The following is a 22,480-nucleotide window of genomic DNA, read 5'->3' as shown; positions in this document are numbered from 1 at the left end:
GTTTCAGATTTTATTGTTGTATAAATTCAGATAAATTGTGGAAGCAGCCTACTTCTTGACAGAAGATTTCATTTCCAAGACATCAACCTCAAGAATTAAGTCAAAGCAATATAAGGAATGGCTCAATCCAATTTATAATTTGTGCCTGGACTTAATAAGGGCTGCTCATTCATGAACCAATGCAAGCTGAAAGACCTTGAGCAGTTTTTCAAAGTAGAAGGCTGTCATTGCAGACAAAGATGCATCAAGTGAATACTGACTTGAAGGAGTGCATACTTATGCAATCAGTTATCTTGTGTTTTGTATTTGGAATGAATTTAGATCATTTCCCCAGATCTATTTTCACTTTGACATCGGAATTTTTTTTTCTGTTGATCATTTCAAACAATCCAAATTAAATCCATTGTCATTCCATATTGTATAACAATAAAATATGAAAACATCCAAAGGGTGAATACTTTTATAGGCCTCTATATCTGCATTGATAATATATACAAAATATACATCTGTAACTAAAAGAATCTGATTTTTAATCAAAAAAGGTTAATGTCTTCCATTGTTTGAGCAGAATATTTGAGAGAGAGTTAATAATATTAATCAAATGCAAGAATAGTGTTAAATGTTATTATAGTGTATTAAAATGAACAAATTGAAAAATTGTGTGGTGCAATGGTAATGCTGCTGTCTCAGTAAAGACACTGGCATTTACATCCCAGGTCCTCCCTGCATTGAGTTTGCATGTTCACCCTGTGTCTGCTTGGGTTTCCTCTGGGTGCTCCGGTTTCCTCCCACAGTCCAAAGACATGCCGGTTATGTGGTTTAGCAATAATGAAATATCCCCTATTGTGTGTGTGTTTCCCTGCTATGGACTAGTAATCTGCCTTGTGCGTTATGCTTGCTAGGATAGGCAACATCCCCCTGCAACTGTGCTCAGGATAAAGCAAGCTTGGAAAATGGTGTGGTAAAAATAAAATGCTTGTTAAAAAGAACAATATTCTGTTGGTACTGGTCTCAGTAGGCTATACTGTACACCGTAAAGCATGTGTACAACTGTCAGTATTCTGGTACACTGAACACTAAGATTTTCCAAGAATAGTCATTCTGGATTTTTAGACACATCTGTGGTTATGTAGAAGGTGGAGATTTACGTGATAAAAGATGCATGAATCTTCACAAAGCATCAAAGCTGCATTTAAAGTAAAAGTGAAAACTGTGAAATATTCAGAAAGGTCAAATCTATACCAGAAATAAAAAAAAACTGTGTGATTAAACAATGAGAGATGCGGAATATGCCTTTGTTACTTGGCATTCTGGCTGAATTGGATAACGGAACTGAGGGTGCTTTTTTGCCACCACTCCAAAACAAATTGAGTGATTCAAGACCGGCATGGCATGACATTATATCTCGTTATTCCAGCCATAAATCCATTACTAAACCTAACGTGCAATGCACTTTTTTGGTCTTATTAAGAATCGGTTTATACATCCATTATCCAACACGCTATATCCTAACTACAGGGTCACGGGGGGTCTGCCCGGAGCCTATCAATGCCAACACAGGGAGCAAGGCAGGAAACAAACCCCGGGCAGGGTGCCAGCCCACCACAGTGCACACACACAAATGCACGAAGCACACACTAAGGACAATTTAGGATCACCAGTGCACCTAACCTGCATGTCTTTGGACTGTGGGAGGAAACCCACGCAGACACAGGGTGAACATGCAATCTCCACGCAGGGAGGGCCTGGGAAGCGAACCCAGGTCTCCTAACTGTGAGGCAGCAGTGCTACCCACTGTGCCACCGTGCTGCTTGAATCGGTTTATGCTATGTACCAAATGTTTAGTTTTGTATTATGTCTGTTTTTAGGTGATGAGTGGTTAGTACTAGTTCCTGGCTCTTCAAGAGACTTTGGTTCAACTCCGAATGCAGTCTCTATCTATGTGGGCACATTCTGTCTGTGTGTGTTTTCCCAATATAAACCAGTTTAATCGTACACTAAAAGATATCCAAATTAGATTACTTATCAGCTTTTAAGTTTTACTTAACATTACATTTACTTAACCATTCTTGTCAATTCTGAAGGCTATTTATTGCTGATAAGCTGCAGTTAAGGTAAGTTTTAGAGCTTACAATGTGGAAAAGGCTGTCAGTTCCACTTTCAAACAACAATTCTCTTGCAGCACTACAGAATTTGCCGTTAGATTTTCTTTTACCTAGCAGTTATATTTACAGTGATTTTGCTATTGAATTTGTAAATAAGATCTACATTAGATGTTGTGCAGGTAGCATCCAAAATTCCGTGAATGCTTAATGAAAGACTAGGTTCTGGACAGATACATGTAACAGTGGTAAATTGCCTGAAAATGGGGGCACATTCAGTTGATGGATGGATTGGATTTGATTGGACTGGAGATGAGCAACAGTTTAAGTCCGACTTCAGTTTAACTTTTTGATTAGTGATCTTTTAGTCTTCTTGTTTTTAGTTTTTATTTTCTGTAATATGTGTATGTCTTTGTGTTTTGTTTAAGAGCTGTAGTACTGTGGAAAGGTTAAAGATGAAAACTGTTTCCTGCCTTCCTGCAATTAGTAGTGCTCAGAATTTGAGGTAGAATAGGAGAGCAAGAAAGAGCTTTCCTTTTGTAAAGGAAGAAATTGCCGGAGAAATGGGTCTATTGATCCTCATTCAACTCCTATGATAGCCGGATTTTTTTTTTCTAATATTTTCAATCTGGAGTTGGTTGAATCTATGGATGTGGAACAGATGGTTGACTGTAGAAAAGCAATTCATAAAAGGAGATGGGAAGACTATCCTCCAGAAGCTTTCAGAGAGCTTGCTAAAAATTGACACAAGATACTATTACAAGATAAAGTTCAAGGTGTGGTGCTGTAATTTCACCTTCTACCCACGGTTGATGTGGCCATTGTTATTGAATAAAGTCACTTTAACAGCCATGGGTAGGATGGTTATCAGAGCTAACTCATTTATTTTCAAATTGCTAGGGCTTCAACTGTCCTCCTCAGCAACAGGCTTGTATGGGTGGAATGTTCTCCAACTACCCCTAAACTTCATCTCCCTCAGCTACAAGCAAGAGAAAGAACAGTTGGTGATGGAACTGAGTGATTCCACAGACAAGGCAGTTAAGGAAACAGGAGTCTGGGTGTTGACAGGGAAGAAGTGGAAATCCAAGGATGATGTACAAAAGGCAGTGATCATGTTTCAATACCAGGAAGTGGTTGGCAGAGTACAGAAAGAGTGGGCAGGCACAGGTTGGTGTGGTCCATCATGTTTATGGATCAAAGCCAACAAAAAAGAGAGGAAAGGTCTGATTATCACTGAGCTTGCTAGGTCGAGCACTGGGTGAAAGCAGTAGCAAATGAACAGCAAGGGTGCTGAACAACATAGGGAGGAGTCATGTGTCATGAAACCACCTGGGTAAATGTTTGGTAGCTGTCACAGGAATTGCTCAGTTTCCTGTTCAGGGCAACATACGTCTTCCTACTGTGCTCCCAAGACCTCCGTTAGTGGTTCAGCACACAAAAGGCCCGTGACTTCCTCAGGACCACCAACACATCTCTCCAATACACTCTGTCACATTGCAAGACTGAACTGACACAGGGTGGTGAAGCTGGCAGCATTGTGCAGAAGCAAAAGTAAGAGGCAACCCTAGGTATATCTTGTGAATAGCCCAGTCAGAATTTGCACAACAATTGCTACACGAGTTGCTGCAATAATGTCAGGTGAAAAAATCGAACAGCGAATCAATATCAAATTTTTCATACATTTTTTCTTTATACGAAAGCAGTTTTTGACTGACAAAAACATTCCTGTCCACGATCAACCTCCTTTTTCACCCGATTTAGCTCCCTGTGATTTTTACTTGTTCCCGGAAATCAAAAGTGACCTGAAGGGAACACATTTTTCTTTAATGAGTGAGGTGAAGACAAAAACGGCAAGCCTGTTGAAGAGCCTCAAGCAAGAAGACGTCCAGCACTCTTTCAGTCAACGGAAGATATGTATTGAGTTGTGTAGAAATCGGGATGGGGAGTATATAGAAGGTGACAATGCTTAGAATGCTGTAATTCATCTATATATATATATATATTTATTTAGCAATCCGGTTACTTTTGTGTCTCACCTTGTACATCTATTGGTCATATTCTGTTATGCAACAAGACACTAACAAAGGCCTCTTTGGGTTTTAATACTTTTTACAAAGCATCAATGAAGTGGTCATTTACGTATCTCTGTGCAATGTTGAATACTAAAGTAACTTCACTGTGTTGGTATAAGTGTGTGATAATATGTCTCTGAATGTTGAAACTCTTAGGATAAAATTTGTGAATCCTTAAATAATTCTTAATAAGACTGAATTATACTCTTATATTTACTAAATGTTTTACCACAATTACCTAATATGCTACTTTGTTGATGCTTTGTAAGTGTTTTTAAAACCAAAGAAAGCCTTCAATAAGATATTATTACACATGTTATGTTATTAATAGGTGCATTATAGGTAGTATACCTGTATAATCTAAAGTGTTGCTACTACATCAATGCTATTTAAACATTTTCCAGGGCTGAATCTAGCTTTACTTAGAAAGAGGTGTCTTCTGTATTGTAACTGGCCATGGAAAGAAACAGAAAGAAAGAAAGAAAGAAAGAAAGAAAGAAAGAAAGAAAGAAAACTGAAGGTCAGGAGATAATAATAATAATAATTAATAATAATAATAAATATTATTTATATAGCTTCCTTCCCATGCTCAAGGCACTTAAAACAAAATGATGCAAATAGTTTCTGCATAGAACAATAAACAAATAAACACAGGATTAATAAAAGGATTAAATAGAAAAAATGAAAGAATAAACCAGAGTGTAATACTAAATTCAATACTGAAAGAAATGACTGAACAAATTACATAATTTATAATATAACACATACACAAATTATCCTGAGCATCTGGACAGAGAAGTAAACTGAAAGAAAGGGCAGAGAATAAGGCTAAGGCAAAAGCCTTCCTGAACAGATGGATTTTAAGTTGTTTTTTAAATGAATGAATGGAGTCAGCTGATCTAATTAATTTCGGGATGTCATTCCAAAGTCTGGGTGCTATGGAGCTGAAGGCCCTGTCACCCATAGAGTGCAGGTTAGTGTGAGGCACAACAAGATTACCCGAATCGGAGGACCTTAGCAGGCGAACAGGAGCATAGTGATTTAGAAGGTCACTGATGTAGTCCGGTGCAAGGCCATTTAAAGCTTTGTAGGTTATTAATAGAATTTTATGCTTGATCCTGTAAGACACAGGAAGCTAGTGATGGTAAAGCAAGATAGGTGCGGTGTGCTCACTGTTGCTGGTTCATGTAAGGACTCTTGCAGCAGAGTTTTGAATTTACTGGAGCTGTGATATAAGATTAAATGGGGCACCTGCCAGCAGCAAGTTACAATAATCGATGCAGGATGTGATAAACGCATTGACAAGTTTCTCAGCATTAGAAATGGAGAGGAATGAGCAAACACGGGATTTGTTTACGAAGATGGAAGTAAGAAATTTTCTTAATGTGGTCTGTGTGGGAGGATCAAGAAAGGGAGGAATTAAAAATGACACCAAGATTACTTGCATCAGAAGAAGGTCTAATGAAATCACCATCAAGAGTCTCTGAAAAGGAGCTCATTTACTTAGGTTGAGCTTTAGTGCCAGAGTTTAGAGTTATTTTGTTACAATTTCATTTTAAAGAGTTCTGTTCCATCAAGGTTTTAATTTCACTGAAGCAAGTTGTGAGCTGAGAAAGCTCTGATGAAGTTTCACTTTTAACATTAAAATAGGGCTGAGTATTATCTGTATAAACATGATAACCCAGTCCAAAGCTATGAATAATACAGCAAAGGGGAAGCATATAGATACAGAAGAGCAGAGGGCTTAGGACATAGCCCTTGTGTGACCGGCAATGAGCTGGATTTGTTTTTCCCAAGAAAAGAAAACTCTGGCCTGTCAGTCAGATAGAACTTAAACCACTGGAGGGCACTGCCAGAGATACTCAGCATGTTCTCCAATCTGGACAGTAGAATGTCATGTCTGACAGTGTCAAACGCTGCACTAAAATCTAACAAAATTAATATGCTGGTTTGTCCAGAGTCTGTTGCCATAAGAAAATACTTGGTTACTCAAAGCAGAGCAGTTTCACAGCTGTGTTGTGCTCTAAAACCAGGTTGGAAGGATTCCATCAAATTGTTAGAGGTTAAGTAATTGGTAAGTTGGGAAGCTAGAACATGCTCAAGATATTTTGACAGAAAAGGGTAAGTGAGAGAGAGGACAAAAATTGTTAAGATTGTCTACATCAAGACCAGACTTTTTTAATATTGGGGTTACAAAAGCGATTTTAAAATTGGCAGGCACAAAGTCATTGTCAAAGGCCATATTTTTTATTGTCGTAACAGTAGGGATTATGGCATGAAGGCCTCATCTTACAAAGAAGGTCATCAACAAATGTAGATGTGACTAGCAAAAATTGAGTAAAGGAGCTGGGTAGACTGGGAAGTCAGGGAAAGATATAAATGAATGATGGATTTATGTTAGTTGAATTATTTAGATCTTTCAATTTATTATGGAAAAATCAGAGGAATTTTTCACAGGCTTCAATAAAGGAGGTAATTGGGCTAGATGTACATTGAAATAGTTTATTAAATACAGATAACAAAGAACATGAACAGAATTTGGTGCATTTGGTAAGAGATAGTACAGCTGCAATTAATAAAACCAAGCCAAATGATATTCATGGAATTCTGGGCTGTATCTCAGACCAACACTTGCACGTTATTTCAGTCAATGATAAACTGTTTTCAGGTCATGTGTACTACAAAATATTAGCGAGTGAGTTCATGTTAAGCATAGACAGATAGATATTCTATCTATCTATCTATCTATCTATCTATCTATCTATCTATCTATCTATCTATAATGAGGTGTTGTACAACAGCCGGAATAACACATTATCTTCTCATCCTCTTTTAACTTGGTTAAATCAGAAATATAAAACTAAAAGTGTTATATCCCATGGGGAACATTACAAAAACCTGCATTAAAGGTCTTTATTGTCTCTGCTGGCTTATACTTATCACATGCTGTTACAAGCCCCTAGGGAATCAATTAGAGCAATAGGTCCTAACTCGGGCACTTACAAAAACAAACACACAACCCTTAGGGTTTGTTGCAGCAGGGACCATCATAAACTAAAAAAAAACATATGTTTTATATTCAAGACACATTGTACAGCTATTAAACAAAAGAGAATGAAATTCAATGGCATGGCAACTTTAGAAATACACAGTAGTTGTTTCCCTGATGATTATAAACATCAAAAGCATGAAGTAATTAATTGGTATAATTTAAATTGTAATTAAAGTTTCTGGTAGATGTATAGAGATCTTGCTGGAATTTTAGAGCAGCTTAGTCAGTTTTTCTTTTGTTATATGGCCTTTTAATTTTATTTCTCTAACCCTGTCTAGTGTGTATTGATATACACTATTCTCTTAAAAAAACACGAGAATACAATAGCCTTCCGGGAAATTTAGGAAAAAATCACAAGTAGTACAGGAAAAAAATGAAAGTACTAAATATCCATAATTTTGAGCTCCTCATTCTTTACAGTGGATGAGCCCAACAAACCCTGCACAGGAACCACAGGAATTAATTAAAGCTGCAAAACCCTGAAACAATTTACAATCAACTAATCCCTTGATTTCAGAAAACCTAAATACAAGCAAGTTTTTCAAGTTAAATATTTCTAATTCTAAACGTCAATCTTGTTTTCTTCTCAGCTGGCAGCATATGGTGGAAAATTGGCTTTCTCGGCTTCCTATGACATCAAAGGTGTGGACAAAAATGTCCAAACTTTCACTCCGCTTGACATTATTATCGAGGTAAGTACGGAAACTTTATAAGATTTTGAAAGAAAGATCCACATACCTACTTCAATACATATATTGTTTGATCAGCCTGTTTTTGATTACCAAACTGAAATGTTTCTTCAAAAATAGAAAAAGAGGAAAGTAGATGGTGTACATTTTTAATGCAATCTTATCTGAGGTTAAGTATTATGTTGCAAATAACTTTTACTAGGAATCTACTTTTTCTAAACAAGTCCTGGGCTTAGAATCTTTTGAGTTTTGTTGTTATCAAAACCACAGCACATCTTGTCTCAAGAGGAAGAAGAGGCTGCTACAGAGGAAAGGGGGAGGGATGATTTGGATCAGGAGTGCTAAACCCTGCGGGAGTTTCAACTACTCCACTATGCGGTTGGAACAATGGAAGCTAAGATACAGCTCTATTGCTCCTTCTCCTGCTTTTCATTAGGGTGCAAAGAAAAGAACACTCATTAGTGGAGCAACATTCTCAGTGTGGGGTGGGTGGGTGCAGTTATTGCATTGAGGTCTGCTGTATTCTAAAATGATTAAAATATTTGAAGGGTTTCTGTACTTATTGGGGAGAGGAGAGAGAAGTGAGAAATTTGTAAATCGGGAATTTAGGTTGCCCTACGTTTTAAATTTGGTTCAGAATCAGTATTCACGAAATTACAAGATATGCTTGTTTAATTAAAAATGATTGCACATTATAGTTTCCCCTATTTATCTATAAATACTTTATTCCACTCAGAGGGTTGGTTATGAGATGCTGACGCCAATCTCAGCAATATCACTGTAAATCAAACATCAACTTTAGTAGTTGTGCCAATCCATTTGAAGAGACATTCATGGATGTGTTCACATTCAGCGTTCCAGTTAATCTGATACATAGGTCTTTGAGAGATATGAGAGGAAAACGAGAGTATTCACTAGAAGATACAGCACACATGAGTATGAGAGGAATGTGTCTGGAAGCTTTGCAGCACAGGAGATGGATTTGTCAAAGTAATTTCAAGTATTTAAAGCCTGTAAATGAGAGTGAGTAATAAGAACATTTGAGGACTGTTTCTCACTGCAAGTAATTGCTTACTTACTGCAACATTTAGTTATTCATCTGCACGCTTACATTTAATGAGTACTTAGATTTGAATATTTATACAATTTTAATATAGACTTTTAAGTAAACACAACACATTTTCAGAGCTCAAACTAAAATAATTAGATTTTGCATTCCATATTTTTTCAATAAATCATGTTCCATGCAGTATTCTGCTTCCTGGTAGTATATGCATTAAAAAGCGCACTGTTTTGAGCAATAACATGATTCTATGTGTTTATTATTCTGCAAATATCACATCTCTTTAAACCAATGCCTGTTTTATTTAAATATTCTGTATCCACCGTTACACAAAGTGCTAAGCCTCTAACTGCTTTAGCAAAGGCATTCTTAGACATGTTAAGACTAAAATGCGCAGGACTTGACTCATCTAAAATGCAAAAAGATGCAGCTATAAGTAGATTATGAATTCGTACCGAAGTGTGTAGTCAGTTCAGGAATTCCCCAGAGAAATCTGGGGTATGATATAGTATCTTTGAAAATTGGGTTTGTTCACCTTTTAAAATATATGGTTGAACCAGAATCATTTTTCAGAGTTCCTAAGGTTCAGTAATCCTCAAGGTGGACCTATATCTTCTGAAAATTTGACCCATGGCTTAAACTGACACTTGCTGGAAAAATGCAGAATAACTCCTCTGGGATAGTCAGCCATTAGCTGAGCTAATAATGTTAATCATTTGCTTTCTTCCATGCTTGCTCTTCTGACTGTTCCTGATGATTATATATTAGTAATCCTTTAGTATTCTACTAAGAGAGTTTGCATTGACACTCTTGAGGATGATAGGCCTAATTTTTTGTCATGGGTATTTTAGAGCTTGTGCAAATTAAAATTGAACTGGGAACAACATGCTGTTTCTGTATAATTTACTGTCTAGCAGTCCATACATTCTGAATAAATCAGATTTACTGCTTGGGTGAGCGAGTGTGTCAGCCCACTGCTGACTTAGGTAATTTGTTACCCTTTGACCCAACATGCTACATTTCCAGTGTATAATTTTAATCAATAGGATTTGGCGGGTGTTGAGCTCCAATTAAGAAGTAAATTACATTTTCTTGGTAATCGATAGCTTTTTAAGCCCTCACTAATCTCAGTCCATCTCTCTTGTTGACCTCGCATAGGTCATACAATCTTCATCCTTTATTATTTGTAGCACGCAAGTAAACAGTAGGATGATCACATTACCCAGTGTCAATCTGCATCATTTTTTAATGCCTAACATTGAGGATATTAAAATATATTTTGATACATTAATACTTTTAAATCAGATGTGTGTTGAATTATCATATAAATGTTTTCCATGCCATAAAGAAGTTGAAAAAAACAGAGTAATAAATTTTAACATGTACATGCAAGAATATCTGTTGGTAATTTACATTGTCAAAAGCAGGTTTTGCACAGATTTTAGAACCTTTTCTTGGCTATAAGAAAAAAAGCTAAAAGAAAAATCAATTTTCTCTATCCATCTCAAATGTATTCCAGGTTGCTTTTTTCCAGGTAATTACCTTTTTGATTCACTGGCATGCATTTTTCGAGGTACCTTCTGGTATTTGAATGTGGTGGAGCGAAAGGACTAAACATAAATCAGACATTCAATAACTTCCCACAAAGCACCTCTGAAAATTACTTGAAGATCACCATTCACTGGAAGTGTTCCATTTTGTACAGCATATTCATGGCCCATTAACTTTGCAACTTTCTTTCTAAATTTTCAGTCTGGCTCTTACAAGCACATAATCCAACATGGTAATATTATTATCTTGAGCTGTTGATGAAGGCAACATATTTTTCATTTATTGTAGGGCAATGGAAGAAAACTCAGTAATGTCAAAGAGGAAATTTGGCTCTATTCACCTGTAGCAAATCTTCAAGTGATTAAGTTTCACTACAAAAAATTCAGACATCTCGAATCCTGGTTTCCTGTCAGTCGGAAGGACTTCATGACAGTCCTTACAAATGTGTCCCAACTCCTGCTCAGAGTGACACACAGCAATGAAGAGAACACCATCTACAGGTAGGCCACAAAACCTCTAGATGATTCAGTCACGTCGGGCAGCAAATGAGCTTTGTGAAAAATTGCTGTACTCAGAATTTACAGCGCAGATTACTTTCATGTCAGCTCCTAGGATTTATGCCTGCTCTTCTCATTCTCATTTCTCATAATGTCTGCAAGCCTACTCGAATCCCTCACCAAAAAACAACCAAGCACTAAAATGAAAATATAGTCTCTTGAATTCTTTTGGTTCTACAGTACATTTAAACTTGTTTTTTCCAAAGGATTACTTTCAGTTTGATGATATTATATTAAGATATTAATCACATTTTCAGACACCAGAACCCATGTAAAATAATAAATGAATGTTTTGTTTCTGCAGAGGGCATATACTAACGCTTTAGATTTTTTTGCGTCTGATTTATTTTGTACACTGAGTAAAACATGCATTCATTTGAATTTAAGAAAAGTGCTTGGTTATGGTTCATTAATTTTAGAACATTGCTCTTTGTGAAAAATCTATCTGTCATTTGCCAACCACTAACAAAATGAGAAGCTTTGAATATCTGAAGCTTTATCGGGATTTCTTCTGCTTTGGATGATAATGATGCTATATTTCATAATATTTACCTAATTAAGCAGTTATAAATTACAGCATCCGGGTCAAGCAGACTTCCTTGTTACAGAGTTTAACTTATTTATTGAGAAATAAAGGTGACAGAAAATCAATTTAAACTAACATGTTTGCCCTGCAGTGTAGCCAGTGATAAGCTGTTTTTCATAACCTTTTACTTGATTCTCTTTTTATGCGAGTCTCCAGGGTTTAATCAATAGTTGAGATATTTTGCTGTTTTAAATTAATGTTGATGTTTGCCTTAATCCAAACAGGTTAAGTTCTGTGAGCCTTGAAGTAGCTGATCCATATTCAAGAGGCGCAGCTGTGGGAACAGCTGTTGAAATATGTCGCTGTCCTCCTGGCTATGAAGGCACTTCTTGTGAAGTGAGTGACCCCTACAGCCTGTTAAGAAAATATAAGATTCAGACTGTGTTTGGCTATATTAAGGATGCAGCTTTTGTCTTGTGTCTGCATGCTGTGTGCTTTCTTCACAAATGTAGGCAGCATTGTCTCATTATAACAACACTTAATTCTATCTATCTATCTATCTATCTATCTATCTATCTATCTATCTATCTATCTATCTATCTATCTATCTAGTAATTCTCTTGTTTAATTGTTATTTACATATTTAGGTGATGCCTTTATTCAAAACAGTTTAGAAATCGTAAGTTGATAATGAAAATATATTCCATATTTCCACATTTCAGCATATTGGTTTCTGCCTTATACCCAATTATGCTTAGATTAAGTGGATTGAACAATATTATGTTATGTTCACCTCATGTTATAAAGTTGTTAAGCTTCACTGCCTCCCTGTATGTGAGATATTATTTAACTCTCCTCTTAACTTTAGATTCAGTGAATACTGAATTGGGACGAACAGTTTTAGCCCATGCAGGAGTTGTTTCTGAAGTCAACATTGTTGTCCCTTCTTGGGACCAGGAGCTATTTTCAGAATTCTCATGTCCATCTGGTAATACTGCAGTGCTCTTTGATGGGCCTAAGCACAGGCATTACTGCTCCCAATAACATACTAAACAACATTGTGAAATTCCCTGTAGTAATCACTGTTCCGTTGTTGGCTGAAATCTTTCTCTAGTATGATGAAACAAACATTAAATCAGCTATGTGAAAGTTATCACTTTGGATATGCCTATCCTAAGTAGGCGAATTGACATGACATCTCTTATTTCTTCTAACATAGCACCCAATCAAGCAAAACATTTCAAAGCAACCCAACTGACAAAAAGAGAGACACATATGAAAAAAATAAAAATATAAAAGGGAATACAGCTTTTTCCCCTTAAATTAATTCTTGTTCAAAGCTTTTAAAATTAATTCTTGCCATGTTTTTTTAATAAATTTTGGACAGATCGTCTAAGTGAAAATTTGATTTTTTCCAGTTTCAAATAATACAGAACATCAGTTACCCACTGACTTATAAAAGGTAGGTTGGGATTCTACCAGGATAAACAAGATAACTCTATGTGCCAGTAGTGTGGTATCAGCTCTTATAATCAGTTTTTCCTTCTCCACTTTAAGCCCATTTGGAAGTATACTAAATAAAGTTATTAAAGGGTTAGAAGTGACACCAAGGCTGTCTGTGAAGTATTTAAAGGTTTTTTGTCCAAAATTATGATCATTTAATGAACTCACAATGCAAACACCGTCAGTATCATTGTATCTTCAATCTCCATCATTTTCTGTCATCTTCTGTCATACTCCTCAGTGTCACTGAGAGTACGGCAAGCACTAATAACTCAGTGGGGTTCCTATCTATACTTTTTCTCTGAAGGTCTTTATCTTCTTTCTCCAATCCCTATGAGATTTCTCAAACCAAGTATTTCCATTCCCTACTAGATGAACTGCTGCCATTTAACCATCTAGTCCCACCCAACATATTGCCACTTAAGCATCTAGCAGCACACAGCTTGTGAATTGCTGCCTGCAGGCTGCTGCAATGCTTTTCACAAACAAAGTAACGGGCACAAAGTAGTTACAGTAACATAAAAGATATGCCATATATAATCACTTAAATCTAGTTAAATGAGCAGTATATATAGGGTGATCGGTAAACAATTCATGAATTGTACATTCATTCCTCTATTTCATGAATCTGCTTATTCAAGGTTTGGGGTTCATAGAGGGCTAAGCCCTGCTTTGGAAGCATTCACAAACTTTTCATTAAATGCAATAGAAATTAAGCTAACTGAAGATATGGGCATTTATATTTTGTCTCAATTGGGTGGACAGGGAGGAACAATTCATTAGTCTACATGTGGCCTTCTTGTAGACAATCTTTAATTCCATGTCCCTCCCACTTCCCTTGTGTGGCAGTCTTATACTGTACATGCTGAATCGTCAGAGATTTTTTCCTGTTAATTGTACCATTCAGTGATGAACAAATTCTGTTATGGGCAGTTGTGAAATCCTGAAGAACTATTGTGAGCTGACAGGAAAAAGTAACCAGGAGACGTTCTCGTTACTGGAAGAGACAGCTGGTCTGTGGTTGTACCAGAGACTCAAAAGAGGACTGAAGCATTGGTAATTAAAAGGCAAAACAAAACATAGGTAAGGAGGAAGTAAAGTAAAATCTGAAAGACACTGACCATAAGGCTACTTGAAAAGAAGCCAGCTATCACTACAAAGGTATGGCTTGCTGAAGTAATGTCCACAGAGCAGTGCTGGAACACATAATTTCCCAATTTATACTGATAGTAACATGATTTACTATTACATGCAACTAGTAAGCAATTAGTTTTTCACCAAACACTTACTTTAGTTTGTTTTATTTCCATTAGATTAAGCATGGCCCAAACCTTACAAAACAATGTATACTCCACATTCACTATATTCAGATCAGATGCCACAATTTGGGCAGAAGGGGATATTGTACCATCAACTGAACTGTCCTGCCCCTTTAGTTTTGGGTGAAAGGGTTGTCAAACTAAACTCTCCTCCTTAATTAAGTAGTTTGTTAAAAATATTTGTACATTGTCAGTGGTCAGATAACTTCAGCGACCACTAACTGACACCTAAAGTGGCATGTTGGCACATCAAACATTCCCACCCATCCAGTACATGGCTCCTAAGTTCTGAATTGAATTGTTTCAAGTTGTAATAAAAACAGCAGCTTTTTTAAGTTTTCAAGCAGTGTTATGTGGCAGTTTCCTAAGATTTGTGGATTTATGGGGTATAATGCATTTCTGACAGTTTTTGTTTTGACTCTGTATTGTTTGTTTAGCAAGTTATTTCAGCTGTCTAATTACAATCCATGTGGATATTCCATGTTAAGTTAAATTACTGAAGGAAGCTTATTATTTATTTGCACAACATCTGGCAGGGCTGTGCAATAGCAGCTATTGATGCAGAAATGCCGCTGCATACCAGCCATCACTTATCTGGCAGGGTTTTTTAAATGAATGACAACCCTCCAAAGAACCCTGAATTTGCTTGAAATCTATCTTGGAGCCTCAACCTTTCTTGGTCTTCATGTTGCCCACTTTTGGTAGAGAATGTGTCGGTCCAGCCATGTGTGAAATTCAGTGATGTTTTAACCTCTAGTGTATCTTACATTACTGAATCTGCTTGATAAAGTTTTGTGTAATAGTATATTACTGACCTAAGCAGGTTTTCTTTTTTATCTACCTTTTCATTGCGCCCTTACCTACAAATCTCACCAAGTCTTCTTTGAACACGACAGGACTACTATATCAAAAGTACTCTTTTGCTTAGATCATTAAACCTGGATTAAAGCGTTTAATAGCTCACTGTCAGGCACAAAGGTGAAAGTAATGTAAGCTCTTGAGTTGGTCCCAGTGTCCCACATCAAGTACTCCGGAGATAAACCTTCTTCCTGAGGTTCCATTGGAATATCAGTTACCTCATACATGAATGTTTGTACAGATAAATTGCTGCAGTAATCATTAGATATACTTTATCTAAGTAAATGAATGTAAATGTATTATAGACAGAAACAGTGAAAATAGACAAAATGGAAATTTACACTATGTAAAACAAAATGCTTATTAGAATCATTTAAATAAATATTGACAGCTTCATGCATTTTTCTTGCCTTATTATATATTTACTAGGGACAGATTGCATGAATTTTACAATTATACATCTCATTGTCTCAAAACATGTTATTAAAATTTACAGTAGTAAACAAATTAGTATTTTGTATTGACATTCCACAGCATATGTGATTTATGAGTCTAATAAATCATTCCAACTTAAAGGAATTGTTTTCTAGAAATTTGATTCCCTGTGTAGTAATAATTATATTGGTAATTGACTTATGCAAAATAATGATTAATTTGCAAAACAGTGTTCTGAATATAAGAAGGGCATGTTTAATATTTTACCCACCTCTGTTACTCTGAGATCTCACAGTGAAACATGGAAAGAACAGACAGGCAGCAGAGGTAGAATTGTTTTCAGCATGCAGAGACTTATTCACTAATTCGCTTGTACACCTTCTACTGAATAAGTGGCGTGCTGTTTTTCTCTTACAATATGACAGTAGACAACAAGGATCATTCAGCACTATTAACTTAGGTTATCTATTTTATAAGGTAAATTATTTAAATGTATTTACAGTAAATGCAAAATATTTAGAGGACTGTAACAACAGACAGCTTCCTAACAGAGCTTTCACTGGCTAATAGACTACTTCACCAAAAAGTAAAATGGGACTTCCACCTGCAGCTAAAGTAAGTGTTTAGATATGACAGCTGGGTGCTGACGGTGTATGCGCCCAAAAAGAAGAAGCCTTTGATTTCAGTCTGTAACAGCCAGTATAAAATTTGGGTGCATATTTGCCGGTGAAAGCTCTGTGAAGAAGCTGTCTGTTACTACAGTCCTGCCTTTGCCCAGTCTTATAGTGGTCACGGGACATCGTATCTTTGACTGCCAATACAATACATAGTTCTGAGCAAGCATCAGCCACAGTGCTGTTCTTGTGAAAAGAGTGGAGATAAATGCTGTCAACTCAGAGAGGGAGAAGCAAGTTTGTTGTGCCACATGAATGTCACTGAGAGAATAAAACTGAATAATAAAAAAATAAATGGTAACTTTTACAAGTAGCCAACAGTTACACCGGGTGTTACAGACTCAAATCAAATGTATGTTTTTATTATATTGTAGAAATAATAATAATAATAATAATAATAGCAGCTCACTACTCACTACGGGACCTTCAGGTTATAAGGCAGCACTTTTTACCTCTACACCACACAATACAGTACGGATAAACTCCCTGTTGATTGACATTTGAAATTGAGTTTCTAACTCATTGACAGCTACACGTAAATCGAATGCTTTTTTTTCTTTGGTTATATTCTTGAATAAAAGTGCACGTATTTATTTGATATTTAGACTAGAGTCTTCACACATTATACACTTCATGTCATTATTAGTATAACATGGTAAAGGTTTCTGCTTTGGGTATGTGTTCAGCATTTCTTGTATTGCTCTTATTTCCTTACATCCTACACTTACCCAGGTCTTTGTAGACATGGAACACACATGAAATGTATGTATTCCAAATAATGATATACTGTATTACTTACTCTATACAACTCCAGGCACATCACATGCAGATAAGGAGCCTTGGCTTGAGCTGGGAGACCTTTTTGTCCAAGCTGAGCTCCGTCAAGGCAGGGGATGGGACAGCAGGCTGCTTGTTGCTTGTGCTGATCGATTTACTAAATGAAAGATGCTCATGGTAGAGGTACGAAGGAATTTAAGGTTGGCCGGGATTACGAGTTTTTTCGTAGGCTTCAGGAATTTTAGTGCTAAAGGTATATTTGTACCATGGTCTAAATTAACTTTCATTTAATTTGGATAGCCTCATCTGTCCAATCATTTCTGGAAGTACTGTAAAATAACAATAATTTTCCAACAATTTAATTATGGCAGTAAATTTGCTGTAATTCAGTTGGCATTCACTACAAATTGGGCTATTGTGAAATTTTGGTGTTATGAAAATATGGTAGCTAAAAGAATCATTACTATTGTGTAATTGAAAGTTTGTAGCCAGTGCAGAAGTGCAGAAAAATTTCTTTGGAGGAAACGCAGCTTTAGAAAAGGAGATAAAAAGGTCTGTGGCAAGGGAATTTGGATTATATCCCTTTTCCCTGCACCAAGTCCAATGTGGAGGAGATACGGTAAGATGGTAAAGGAGAAGTAGTTAGGGCTGTTTAAAATGCAAACAGATTTGAAGGGTTTAAATAAGGGTGGGTATCACACACACATTCACACAAGGAGCAATTTAGAATCGCCAGTTACCTAACTTCAAAGTCTTGGTATTTTGGAGAAAACCCAATCAGACACAGAGAAATGAGTATGGAATGAGATGACAGTAGTGCCTGCTACACCATCATGCCATCCTTGACTATTTCTTAATAATTTATATTATATGCGTTACCATCACTAATGATAACACCATGGTTTAATTGTATCATTAACTAGCATTAACACCATTTGGAATTTTAACAACTGAACAAACATGAATTTAACCAAGGCTAAACTGAGCACATACAAAATCTATTTTTTAGCCAATTATACTCCACTTACTGGTGTGAGGGCAGCACTGGAATTTTCCTCATATTGTGGTTGTTGGAAATCTTGCTAGTTTTTGTCAAGTAACTTGCTGTAACATCATGGATAAGGGCTGATTGTGGCACTTTGGGGACTGTTTCTCTGTCCAAGATGTTTCCATAGGAGGTGACCACACATCTTAATTTCATGTCTTGGGCGGAGGTAACACAGAGTAAATCTTTTCTAATTGAGTTTCTCTTCACCTCTGTGTATCAGTAATCACAGTATATGCTGCTAAGTTCAATTAAAGCTAACAACTAGCTAATAGAACATGAGAAATGCTTAAATGCTTTGTACATTACCTTAACAATGACTGCAATGTCTTTAAACATAATTATATGCAAAATTGTTACTGTGTTGCCTTTGATTTTATAATAAGTCCGCCAATAGTTTCAAATCTGTACCAACTATACAAAATCTGTGTAAAACTATGAAAGGAAGTGCATTTGTAGGCTAAAGGGAATGTGCCACTTTGAGTATCTCAAGGAATTCAACCTGTATAGTCCTGAACAAAGAAAGTATACACAAGGACCTAATCCAGGTCTGTTAAAAACACAAGGACCTAATCCAGGTCTGTTAAAAGCATAAAGGCATCACCAGTTCCAGCAGGGTTCTTTTATTTAAATAATAAGTCAAGTATTCAAGGACACTAGTCCAAATTCAAAAGGAGTGCATTCAAGACAAAAGTCAAAAGCCCATTTTCACAAAAGGCATCATGGGAATCTGGAACAAACTACAGAGACATGTAGATGAAGCAAAAACTATGTCAGTTTTTATAAAGTATCTGGATGAAGTGTTGGTTCAAATTAGATACAAGTTCAAAGGAACTTGAGGACTCTCTTTTTTTAAAACCTCTTTTTTTTTCCAAGTGGTACTTTTTTTGATTAGTCATACACTACAATTGTAATTTATAAATTAATATGCCAAAGCAGTTACTTTACCCTTATGTGGAATTTTCTCCTAGAGACCCTAAACCCTTAACAACCTCTTGGACATAGGTGTTCTCTAATATGCTTCTTCACATGGTGGTATTTCCCATATGATCTTAATTCCCTGGATAGGTTCAATGAAACCCATTAGACTCTGTTCCACATTCTCTTCTTTCATTTAATGTTCAAGAAGAGCTATAAATTATAAAAGTATATAAGTTTTGCCTTCGGAATAAAGACAAGATTCATACCTCATTTTTTAAAGCAAAGATTCCTTTCTTACTACTGACTGAGCCCAATTTCAGAAAATCACTGTCATTTCAACCGCAATATATGAGTGAGCAACACTAAAACTGCATCAAGCAGATGCCTTTTAAAAGAATAGCAGCACAGAGATGGGCTAAGGAATCTGTCTTTAAACTGATGAGCAGTTATGAAGAACATCATCAAATATTTGTGACAATGCTGTGCTTTATAGAAGTCTTGGAGACACCACCTTTCTAATCAATATCTACATATTTTTGTCAGGAAAAATAGATGATGAATTGGTATACATCTAAAACTCGCCCACCAGGATTCAACACTTTAAAGTTAATGATGTTTTCTTCCTTTTACTGGTTGCAGCACATAGACTGTTGATGTTCTTGGTGACAGTTTATAAAGCAGAATCACTAAACAACATATTTTTGTCAGACTGATTATCCCAAGAGGCTTATGAGACTGGAATAAAGAGTGTGAATAAAGTGTGAAAGCACAAAACTGCTGAAAAATTCTTCATGCTGATCCTTTTTATAGTTCCGAATCAGACTGCGGTTTAAAGCTTCTTCTGGTGTTTGAAAGGCACTTGCCTTAATATGTATTCAACTCAAACAATCATCCTTATATTGCAGCCTCCTTGTTCTGTGGTGTATTAGGTATGTTTATGCAGTCACCATAGAATAAAAAGAAGGCAACATTGCAAATAGACCAAAGAATTTTGTTCTCTTCTGTATTATGTTGTCTCACTCTACTAAGAGACCAAAAATATACCAATAGCCTTTTCTTGTACAAAGCAGTGAAAAATGGCTCTCATGTACTTTAGCGGTTTGAGACCTATCGTTGCGTCATGGGACCTTTGCTGAAACTTTTTTTGAAGCTTTATTTATTGGAAATAAAACAGTGCTTCTAGATTTTGATAACAGCAGGCAAAACTTGACTGTCATGTTGTTTTTTAATCCATCTATCTGCTGTTTAGATGATTAGAACCACAATTCATTATTTGAGTATTATAACCACAGACTCTCCACCAAGTGGCTTATGAATCCTTTTGTTCTCACTTACGGCCTATCAGCTAGGCATCCATACTGCCCTACCCCAAAAAACATAACCTAATACAGTTTGAGTAAATGTAAAAGTCAATAATTAGTTGGCGCACAGCATATATTGTTTGCTTACTTTTTCACTTTAAATGTTAGCTTACATTTTAGATTAAGAAAAAAAAACATTTCTAGGGTTCTCTGAAGAAACCTGTATTTATTAGTGAAAACCAAAGCAACACATTTTAAACAGCTTGGCACATAAAATAACAATAAAGTGTGTGATTAGCTGGCAGTCTGTCCAGGGTTTATTCCTGATTTGTCTTGTGTCCTATGATAGCTGGGATAGGCTCCAGCAAAGACCTTGGTCTGAATTAAGTAGGCTAGAAAATGACATGACATGTTTATAAGACTGTCTACATCAACAGTCCTAACTCATTTTTTGAGTCTTTGAATGGCCACACACAAAGCTATGTGATGCTTCATTCACTTTTTGTTGAAAGGCTCAACTAGTCATATCACCACAGTCACAGTGGGATTTTTTCAAAATTGGGAATAGTGCTTACTATATATTTGTTATTTGCATCAGAAGTTATCTATAATTTCATATCAAACTTTTTTTTCTTTGCTTGACTTGCACTAAGTGAAACAGCATTGAAATTTAATTGGTCATAACTGCTCACCATCAGTTCTGTTTTGTCTTGGCTTAATACAGAAGATGTAGTTCTGCACATAGTGTGTCAAGTGTCTGGTATAGCGGCACGACTGTAAGGATATGAATTTCACAGCCAGAATTGATTTGATGTGTGGAAAGGAGACAACACGAGATTGCACATTGTTGAGAGAACAAGCCATGAGTGAAGAACAGTGCTGGAAGCTGACTCGCTCAAGTTCTCGTAGTCTCCTTAATGTAAGAGTAAACAGTTGGCTTTCTTTGCCTGTGCTATATGAAGACGCTGACATAAATCCTAGTTTTAACTGTGCTGAAACAGGAAGAACCAGTGGAACATCAGCAAAACACATTTTGGGGAAAAAGGAACATTTGATGTGAGCACAAATCTACCATCAAATGATTGTTATTTGTGATTCAGTGTGTGCAACTGAGTTTGATTGTGATTCAATACGTGTAACTGAGTGTGTTTGTGATTCATTATGTCTGACTGAGTATGTATGTGATTCAATACGTGCAGCAGAATTTCAATATAGCTGTACTCAAATCACTTAATTTCTTTTTCTAAAACAGCACCTCATTCCTAAACCGCACCTCATTCATGACTAAGTTCTACATTTTATTGATCCTTCCAGCTTGTCATTTCCTAATATCAAGTTAGTGCTGGCTGTGCACTTTATATAAGTTATGTGAAAACATTATGGTGCCATATTATAGTTGTTTATCCCCCCATCTGACATAACTGTATTGCCAACAGTCTTCAGATTTGTCTATTATTTGTTACATCACACAGTGAAACAATGTAAATGATTATAAGTATGATATTTTTCTGTCTGCAATAAGGAGATAGAAATTCACCTTTGGGCGGAAAAGTTAAAAGAATGTTGAAAGCAGTGTCAGTAGAGGATTTGTAAAGATAAAAAGGGTATGCAATTTTGGGCTGGAGGAGAAAGACATTAATTCGCACCTGGTTATGAGCATTCAATGGCGTTGCTCCTAGTAGTAATAGGAGGCCTTTCATGTAAAATAAATAATAAATAAATAAATATATCACCATATCATCATGTTTTTTTCAGTGGAACTTTAGAAATACAACAGCATGGTTATTTGTAGTGCTGCTGTTTAGCAAAAGTTAAGGAAGGACGGATGCATGACATGCATACTGATGGAATAATTAAACATTTTAAATCACAGTGTCTTCCATGATGTTTTCTACTGCTAACTGGTTTACAGTCACAGTTAGATTGCTTTTCATCATGACAACATTAGGTGCAACCCCAATTCCAATGAAGTTGGGACGTTGTGTAAAACGTAAATAAAAACAGAATACAATGATTTGCAAATCCCTTTCAACCT

At 36.2% G+C, this 22,480-nt stretch overlaps 1 protein-coding gene across 8 annotated transcripts in view; it reads left to right on the top strand.

Moving 5' to 3' along the window:
• lama2 (laminin, alpha 2) overlaps positions 1 to 22,480 on the top strand; it is an 852,572-nt gene that overhangs the window by 453,506 nt on the left and 376,586 nt on the right. For all 8 annotated transcript variants that reach the window (XM_039747473.1, XM_039747472.1, XM_039747479.1 and 5 more), the window contains exons 13-15: positions 7,817 to 7,918; positions 10,818 to 11,029; positions 11,897 to 12,008. In XM_039747473.1, coding sequence (XP_039603407.1) covers positions 7,817 to 7,918; positions 10,818 to 11,029; positions 11,897 to 12,008 — 426 coding nt within the window. The remainder of the gene's footprint in view (positions 1 to 7,816; positions 7,919 to 10,817; positions 11,030 to 11,896; positions 12,009 to 22,480) is intronic.

The sequence above is a fragment of the Polypterus senegalus genome, chromosome 3 (genome assembly GCF_016835505.1).
Source record: "Polypterus senegalus isolate Bchr_013 chromosome 3, ASM1683550v1, whole genome shotgun sequence".
NCBI lineage: Eukaryota > Metazoa > Chordata > Cladistia > Polypteriformes > Polypteridae > Polypterus > Polypterus senegalus.
The sequence above is the reverse complement of the archived record's forward strand: the minus strand, read 5'-3'. Positions and strand labels throughout refer to the sequence as shown.